Source organism: Castanea sativa, chromosome 12 (genome assembly GCF_040712315.1).
Source record: "Castanea sativa cultivar Marrone di Chiusa Pesio chromosome 12, ASM4071231v1".
NCBI lineage: Eukaryota > Viridiplantae > Streptophyta > Magnoliopsida > Fagales > Fagaceae > Castanea > Castanea sativa.
This window is the reverse complement of record NC_134024.1, coordinates 34,978,061-34,987,508: the sequence shown is the minus strand read 5'-3', so window position 1 is coordinate 34,987,508 and position 9,448 is coordinate 34,978,061. Positions and strand designations below refer to the sequence as shown.

At 34.8% G+C, this 9,448-nt stretch overlaps 2 protein-coding genes and 1 long non-coding RNA gene across 3 annotated transcripts; 1 reads left to right on the top strand and 2 right to left on the bottom strand.

Annotated features, from left to right (window-relative positions):
• Window positions 1-2,267: 2,267 nt before the first annotated feature.
• Window positions 2,268-4,046, bottom strand: LOC142621032 (inorganic phosphate transporter 1-4-like). The gene has a single exon (XM_075794353.1). It carries the CDS (start codon window positions 3,958-3,960, stop codon window positions 2,386-2,388), a length of 1,575 nt encoding a protein of 524 aa, XP_075650468.1. The 5' UTR covers window positions 3,961-4,046; the 3' UTR covers window positions 2,268-2,385.
• Window positions 4,047-6,252: 2,206 nt separating this feature from the next.
• LOC142620905 (uncharacterized) lies at window positions 6,253-8,236 on the top strand. Its single transcript, XR_012841660.1, has 3 exons — window positions 6,253-6,538; window positions 7,322-7,376; window positions 7,970-8,236. It is a non-coding gene; the product is annotated as an uncharacterized LOC142620905 (long non-coding RNA).
• A 367-nt stretch (window positions 8,237-8,603) lies between these two features.
• LOC142620580 (protein FAR1-RELATED SEQUENCE 5-like) lies at window positions 8,604-9,068 on the bottom strand. The gene has a single exon (XM_075793936.1). The coding sequence runs from the start codon at window positions 9,066-9,068 to the stop codon at window positions 8,604-8,606; it is 465 nt and encodes a 154-aa protein (XP_075650051.1).
• Window positions 9,069-9,448: the final 380 nt, after the last annotated feature.

Here is a 9,448-nt window from a genome sequence, read left to right as displayed (position 1 = left end):
CTCTATTTCCAATATTGTTTATTTGTTTTCACCTGACATCTCCGAAGGATATTTTCACTTTGATTCAGGCACCATGTAAACAACATAGTTGAGAAATTGATTTCACCCAACACACAGCAAAATTCTAGTCCAGCATTGGCCTTATTTTTATTGTTTTTGAGAAAGACATTGGTCTTATTTTGGTTCGTAGAATACAAGAAAACAAATACACCCACCATAGTCCATAGCCCCAAGCTTTGCTTGCATGCATGGCAGTCTTCCTAGCGAACCAGAATATTTTGTGCCTTAGATCATCTGGCCAAATTTTCTTCAATAAAACGAAATCTTCTAGTGTGCGTGCCATCAGAGGTTCTGAACGGTGTTCCCTATAGTCTCTGAAATCTATGCCTAGGAGGCAAATGAAAAAAAAGAAAAAGAATAGATAGCTTTAAGTTATCTGATAAAATGCTTGAAAGCTCGATCAATTGATTCCGCGTAGCGTAGTATTTCCAAACAGAGGTATTCAAAGTTTAAATTTCTCATCTTCCAACTGTCATATTATCAAAAGAATAATTACAAAAAGAGTAATCTGATAAAGAGCAAAGTAAAAACACTGATTATCAAGTGTTTGGGAGATTAAAGGGGGAAAAAAGGGTTTTTTGGGGGGGGGGGGGGTTGGGAATGAAGGTTTAAACTATACAAACTTCTCTTGATGTTTTAAGGAATGACTCCCCTAACTATTTCATTTCATGAAGTGACACTTCTCTCCCTTAGAGTTTGTATAAATCCAACAAATTTTTACCTATAGAATATTTTACTTTTTAAAAAGATTCCTAATAATTTATACATAGCTAGGGGTGAGAGGGAGTGTCATGCATCCACAAACCTCATAAGATGGGAGTGTCATTTTGTTTAAAGTTTGGGGTAAGAACTTTTTTTTAAAATGGATTATTTTTTTTGTTTGATCATAGTTTGAGAGTATATTGACTAAATTGTTGCATTTATAAATCTCAAAAGAGAGAGGGTCACTTATACAAGCGTTTGTGGGTGAGGGAGTATCATTTTGTCCATATTTTGGGTACAAATCTTTTTTAAAAAGGAACATTCTTGTAACTTAGTCATAGTTTGAGAGGTCATGGACTAATATATTGCATTTATAATTCTCTAGAGTTTCATTTTGGTAAGAGGATAATGTAATTTACTCATTAATAAAAACAATAGTGTTGTAAGGTTGATTTTTGACTTGACTATGGGTGGAGACTGGAGCCTACACTACTCATGATGCGGTGCAGACGTAACTCGTAGAGGAATGTGCTTTTTCAACCCAATATCACCATGAAATGTTTAAAGATTTCCTCCAAAGCTTGTGGTAGATGCACCATCATATAGACAAACATACTGAGTCAGTTCAATTAGAATATAGCTTTGTAATGCTTTGCAACTGGTGGATTGCCAAGACCTTTCTGTGACTCTGTCATCTACTACATACGTAGAAAGGTTAGCCTCGAAAACGAAGCCTGCAACCTCTTGCAAGGCAAGACTATTTTGCCAGAACATGTTCAAAATTTCTCGAATTAGCCTGTGGCCATTTAATATAGCAAATTGATTAATTAGTTCTTCCCCAGGGAGATGATATTTTTATTAGCGACCAGCATTTATTTTTTGCTACTCATAGTGACCAACAATGTTGTAGCCAACTTTTTTCCATAGAAGTATAATATATGTGGCTCTTAGATTTTGATCTACAAGCAATTTCAAAACTTGATGCTTGTTTCCCGGTAATGAACTTAATTTCATGAAACTCACCAGTGACGGGAATGTAGCCATTTTTCCCTGCATTCTATGTTCGAATGGATGGATGGACGGATGGGGTCTGAGAAGGGGAAAGACTAGCTCCATTGTGTAGCCTAGTGATCAAAGAAAAATAAAGAAGAAGAGAATATTGGTTACATATTCTTGCTTGGAAGGGTTGCTCAAAAGTACTGATAGGACCAAAGGTTGAAGACTGCTTGTGTTTTACCTCTTTCATTGCTACTACTTGGATAAAAATAAAATTAGGAAAATATTTTATGATTTCATGCTTCCAAAAAGCAATGTACCTCTTTCCATAAAAAGAAGAAGAAGAAGAAGAAGAAAGCATTATTATAACTGTGGAATGCAACATAAGTCATATAAACAATGGCAAGAAGAACAAGAAGGTGCTTAAAACAGGAAGGGGAAAGTGAACAAATATTACAATGTAATGGCTAATAACACACTCTTTTAGTGGGGCATCACAACATTTAACAAGAAGACAAAAAAAAGGGGTTATTGAGAGAAACTTAAACAAATAGCTACAACATCGTGCTCAAGACATACAAAAATAACTGATAAGGAAAAGTTATGGTGCACAGGTAGTAGCAGTCTTTAATCCACAGTTTCATCCTCGTTTTCACGGGACATATCCTCCAATGATCTACCATTTGATTCAGGCACAAGAAAAGTGAACAGCATACCCAAGAAGTTGACCACTCCCAACACAATGAGCGCATTCTTCACCCCAATGCCTGCAGGGTACCCGGCATCAGCCTTGGCCTTGTCCTTGTTTTGAGCCAAATACAAAAACCCAAATGCACCAACAATAGCCCCAGCCTTCCCAGCTGCTGCTGATATGCCGTGGCAAGTAGACCTAAACCTAGCTGGGAAAATTTCAGCTGGCACAACAAATGTGGTTGCATTAGGCCCGAAATTTGCAAAGAAGAAAGTCAATGAATAGAGCACAACAAATCCAATGCGGTTATCCTTATGAGTCCAGTGGTTGTATGGAAAAGCCAGGGCGAACATAAACACTGTCATGAAGAAGAAACCCATCAGTTGGATAGCAAACCTTCCCATCTTGTCAATGAAAGCCACTGTAAACCAGTAGCCTGGGACAGTACTGCAAAGAGCAATCAGTGTTTGTGCCCTTGCAATTCTAAAAACCTCCTCGATGGCATTCATGGTCTTTGCAGGAGGAATCCATCCAATTGCAGTGAAAATATCCTTTTGGAACAGGTTTTGGCTGTAAAATGCAATGTCAAGCAAGAACCATGTGCTTGTTGTACCAAGCAAGTGAAGTCCATGTCGTCGAAGAAACTCCTTGGAGAACAAACCAAAGGTATTGGCTGGTTTTGCAGCTAACTGCTCAACCTTATTTTGTTCTGATTCAATGTCTACCTGCAGAACCTTTGACATATCATTTGCAGCCTGCTTTGCATTCTTGGCAACAAGTGCCGTGTAACGAGCAGTTTCAGGCATCTTCAACCTCCAGTAGTAAGTCAGTGCAGCTGGAATTGCTCCAAACATTACAATAATCCTCCAAACATAATCTGCTTGGGGAACAGTTGAGGCAAGTGCATCAACTTCGTAAGCAGGAGCATCGAACTTGTTCTGGAATATGGCAGAGATAATAATAGCAAATATACCACCAGTTAAAATTCCAAAGCCTTGCATGGCGAACACTGCAGCAATGAAGGCTCCACGAGTTTTCTTATTAGCATATTCAGACATGATGGTAGCAGAAAGTGGGTAGTCGCCACCTATGCCAAATCCAAGCCAGAACCGAAAGAAGCAAAGCGTGGCCATCACAGCTTTTGCATCATGGCCAAAAGAAAGCCCTGAACCAATGGAGCAAATGATCATGAGCAACAGAGTGATACCATAGACTTTCTTTCTGCCCAACTTGTCACCAAGCCATCCAAAAAAGAGCTGCCCTGCCAGAGTTCCACAAAGTGCTACACCATTAACAGCAGCTGATACATTGGGAGGCAATGTGCCAGGCTTAGCTGCACCTTCATGATGGTAGTATATGCGCCCAAGCAATTTGGTGCAAACGGATATACAGAATAAATCATATGCATCTGTGAAGAAGCCCATTCCAGCAATGATAATTGCAGTGAAATGGTACCATTGAGTTTTGGCAACATCAAGTGCATCCAGCACCTTCAACTGTTCCCTTGCCATGGCTAGCAAGCTCACTTGCTGTCTTTCTTCTCTTTGCTCTCTCTCTCTCACAATACCTGCGCGAATTGCTCTACAAGTTTAGACACAACCAATTTTTGAACAAGAATCATTGGGTCTTTCATTAGAAATGTGACACATAAATTTATGCATACCAAATAGACCACATTTTTTTTTATGACAGACAAAAAGGAATATATATTATGTACTGTGCATCCAATTCATAACATAACTTTTATCAAATAAGTACTTGAAAAAATGAAGTAAAATAAATATTAGAGAACCATTCAAAGCGTAGTGTAAGGAACTTAAAACTCTCTCTTGATATTAAAATATACGAGGAAAAATTAAAAGGTCCAGAAATCCTTTTAGAATACAAACTTCCATCAACAAATACTCTCTCATTTTCCTCATACGTTTCAAAATCTAAAAAAGGAATTAAAAGATGTATTCTATTTTTTGAAAATCGAATTTCATTACTTTTCTTATAATTTTATGTGCAGAAGTTCACATAAAATAGTGACAATAATAAATCTTTGGCAAAAGAGTTGAATTTTCATAAAATCACATAATTTGCAATTATCGTATTAAGAAATTGGGTGGTAACTTATGTAATAGTTGCATATAACGGCTTTCTCACACAGAATAGATCCCAATAGGGTTCATTTGAAAAATGTAAAGATAGCAAATTATACAGAGGCTAGGGAAGGGATCATAGAAATAAAACATGCATTTGGTTAATTATTGTTCCTATTTACGAAAGCAACAACTTAAAAATTAATATATTATTGTGGCTTTTGAATGATGGATAAGTATATATATATAAATATTAAACTGGAATATGTTATATCATCGCCAATGACGTATTGTGTTTGGCTTAAAAACCCTAACCATCTACTTCTCAAAAAGTAGAAATATTTCTGTACAAAATATAGAGCAGATAGTGACACCTAACTCGAGAGACAAACAGCTTCAATTGACCTGGTCATTTTCAATAGACAAAAAGTTAATACGAACGTGAAAAACAACATCAAAGAAGGCATAATATTATATTCATAGAGAAGTTTGATAAACTCACCTTAAAATTTTCTTGGCTCGAGATTGTTGAGAGAGAAAGAGAAAGAGAAAGAGAAAGAAAGAAAGAAAGAAAGAAGATTATAAGTGATGGTACAAAGCCATGTATGGGATTGAGAACTTATATGTATTAAAATTTTCTTAATTAAGACCGGAATATGTGGCCGGCATATTCCCAAAGTTCTCTTTCTCACCAACCTGTCACCCCCATTTTCTGGCCGAGTGACTAAAATCATCACTAGTATATTCCATTGGATTTTTCCCATTTAGAATTACCATTTATAGCTTGCTGACTTTTGCCAACAAATCAAATATAAATGTCTCTCTTATATTATATTCATCTTTACTTTAATTTTGGGTACAGGCACATAGTCTAGCTGTACTTGGTATATTACAGAGTCTTCAGTTCCATGCAAGATTTATGAATGTTATCTACCTTCGTTTTGACAAAATCTACCTTATCTTTAGGGACATGTTAGATCCGTGCAACCTGCAGAGAAACAGATCGATAATACCGTCGACTATGACTAAGAGGTAACGTAATATGAAAAATGTTACCCACAATATATTTACAACATTTTTACAATAAATCTTAAATGATAGATTTTTATTGACTATTACTTGTGATTTAAAAGTTAATTTCAGTAGGGAGTTCAAATTATAACTAGTAACAACTTACAATTTAGAATTTGTTGTAAAAAGTGTTGTGAAAATGTTGTGGATTTAACACTTCTCAACGAGTAATGCCATAGGCTATTTTACAATATTTTTACAAATTGTTGATGTGTCCAACTTTTTATTGATTTTCATCTAGACTCGCCATTAATATTATATTTTCATTTATCAATAACTACTCACCACATCATCAGTTTGTAAAAAAAACTGTATCTTTAGTATTACTCATTCTCAACATAATATATTAAAAAACTAGAGTTATCAAAATTGTCTAGAATCATGTAACAAACTGTGAGTTGTAGAGAAAATATGATAGGTTTAGGTAAAAAGTGCAACTTAGTAAGTGGGAATAGCCCTAGCCTATCATTGCATCTGTAATTGGTGCAAAATACAATTATAATAGATTCAAATCTTCTAGAGTTCTTATGGTACTCTATCAAGTAAATTTATTTAAATCCTCACCTTTCATTTATAAATAATGCTTTAAGATGCTGCCACATCATCAATCCACTAGCTTAGTCTTTTAAAAACACAAAAAAGGGAATAAGTTTAGGGAGTAGCCGTGAATCTTACCTTTTTTTTTTTTGTGTGGATGAAACTAATCTCAAACTTGAGAAATTCATCAACCCACAAAGTACACCCGCCAATTTTTCCCATCTAAATCCGAAAGACACTCCTGGGCAAAATAGTTCAAGAAGAAAACCAGACTTTCTTTTACAACTCTCCTACATCCTTGAAATTTTCAATACTTTCAATTACAAATGATGGATCCATCTAGCTCAATCCCTTCAAATCGTCCATGGATGAAAATTGAAAGCTCAATGGAGGCCAGGTATATCAGCTATCTTACTCTCTCTCTAGCCTTTTTTCTCTGTCGATTGTCTACTGACTACTAACTTCTTTTTATTTTATTTTTTTCGTTTTTTTTTGTCGTTTCTTTATTTCATACCTATGCTTGATATTAAATTTTTGTTCTTTTGCAATTTCACTATTGCAAAACTGTTTAATGATTGCTCAAGAAAGGTTGTATTTTTTGGGGCTACCCTATGCTTGCAAAGTGTTTGATAATTGTTCAAAATAAGAAACAGAGCAGACAAAGAAGATAGTTTTGTACTAGTTTGTTACCTTTAGTATAATCTTAGACAAAGAGCAAGACCACTATAATCAGAGGGTAGAAAAGAATGATTCAAGTTGAAGATAATTGTACTAGTTTCTTATCTTGAACAATTATCAAACCAGTACAATTAGTTGTGTTTAGAGTTGAGTGATTAATGCAATGGTATGGTAAGAAAGGATGAGTTGATCCAAATTGAAGGAATAAAAAAGAAAAAAGGTAAAGGAAGAGCAAAAATAACATTAATAGAAATAATAAAAGACATGTCAATCAAGGAAGTGACAATGAGTATGACTTTAGATGAATTGAATGAAGGAAAAGAATAAATATTATTGAATTTGTTGAGGATCCATAGCCAACCCCAATAAATTTGGGACTAAGGGTTTGTTGTTGTACTTTGCTCATTAGTTTCTTCTATGTGATATTTTAATTCTTCTTGTATGATTATTTATTGTATTTGCTAGTAGGCCAGTTTTGTACTCAGCTTGAAATTGGGTGTAGGCAAACAGGAGGCAAATTGATTCTTAAGTTCCTTGAAGGCACTAACAGCACCTGGGTGTGTTTCTTCTACTCTCCCCTGCTTTTAGTCTCTATGATGTAATTTTTTTATAAGTTGCAGAGTGTTGATAGTTTTAGCTTTAACAATTGTAGTATAATGAGCAGTTTAAAATATATGAACCCTTGGAGTACAAATATAATGTTTGTGAGGCAATTCTATTATGGGAACAGGTCAGATGTTATTCCTTTTACATTTGGGTAATTGTTCAAGATAAGAAATAGGGGATACAAAGAAGATAATTGTACTGGTTTGTTACCTTTAGCATAATCTTAGAGAAAGAGCGAGGCCACTATAATTAGAGAGAAGAAAAGAATGATTCTTAGTCTTTACTTTTGTGTTTGCCCCATTATGTTTATAATTGAAACAAATGCCTGATTACTAATTCTTATTACCCTTTATTTTCACTCAAATGATATTTTGAGTCTTCTGCCCCTAGAAAAGAATTCAGAACAAGTCCAGTTTGTTTATAATCTCAATTTTAGGCAAGTGCATGATGTTGCAACTTGCAATGCGACAATTTTTCCCTTTCTTTTAGAAATTTAATGTATCATATTGATCTTTATGTCCCACTTTGACACTTTTTTTTCCAGCTTCTAATTTTAGGTTCACTTGAAAGCTTGGATGTTGATGATCTATGATTGCACACTAATTATGCGGGTGGCTATCACTGAGTAGCATCCATAGTGGCTTTTAGGATTTAGTTCTTTGGAAAAAAGATAGTAGCAAAGATCACAATATTTAAGAAGAATATGTATCAATAGTGGCCAAAATGCTTCATGTATTACCAGTGTTTCAATAGTTATAGATATGTAATGAATAGTTATTGGCAATAATATCAGTTTTATCACTCTTATCTTACTTTGTTATTTCATAGATGCTTGTATACTATACATGTCATATAATGTAATTTATTGCCAAACATTCAAATTGCCAATACTATTGATTTAAAATCTAGAAGTTTCAACTTTGCACAAGGTACAATTGTTTTAAAGAATAGAAAATGCTACATATCAAAGGCCTATCCCCTATTCTGTTACAGGGACAATCTTAATAAAAGAAAAATGTAACACTGGCAACATTAACAATGGTCCATCCCCTCCTTTCTTTTACAATAGAGACAATCTTAACAAAAGAAAAATGTAACAGTGGTAGCATTAACAGTGGCCTATCCCCTCTTTTCTTTTACAACAAGGAAAATCTTAACAAAAGAAAAATGTAACATTGTCATTTGAATGATTCAACTTTCTCATCGTATAAAAGTGCAGCCCCAAAAATCACCGTCTCGCTATGGTGATTGAAACCAATAAACCCAGCTAAAGGCCTAAATTCTTTGTTTGTGCCAAATGTATTGTCAAAACTAAAAACATCACCAAAATGGGCATAATCAATTGTCACTTTAACATCAGGCCAAAATATATTAGTTATTTGCTCCTCAATATCCAACTGTACAACATAATGGAATGATGGATTATGAACCAATTGTTGTTGAAAATACCTTAATAAACTACCGGCTTCACCATATATCAAGCTTTGTTGTCGTCTAGTTTGAAGATAGTTTTTTTGATCAATTTCAGTGTAGCCAAAATTAGCCATTCCACTAGCCTCTCTACTCATTAACTCATGTATCTCCTTAGGCTTAATTCTAGAAGCATAAGCTAAATCAGTAGCAAAAGCTTGGACATCAGACATCTTTCGTTTTGATCGCATCATGAAAGTAGTTGCTGCAAGATGAAGAACATGGTTGTGCTCAGATACAAAATTGTACACCTTGTACTTTTTGGTCTCACAAACTAATGAAACACCCAATCTTACTAGACAATTAGTCCTTGTTTCTTGTTGAGGTTGACTGGTCAGATGATCTCATTTATTAGGCTTACGTACGCTCTTTAGAACACAAAAATCTTCTCAATGTTATTTCTCCATCTATCTTACTTTTATTTGCATAATGCTTTCGAACACTAACTCCATTTGTTTTCCATAATTTCTCCAAAACATCCAAGCTGCCTCTAACGAATCAAACTCCATACCAACCTCCGGGGTACAATCATTCATGGTATCCTTGTTTTGAC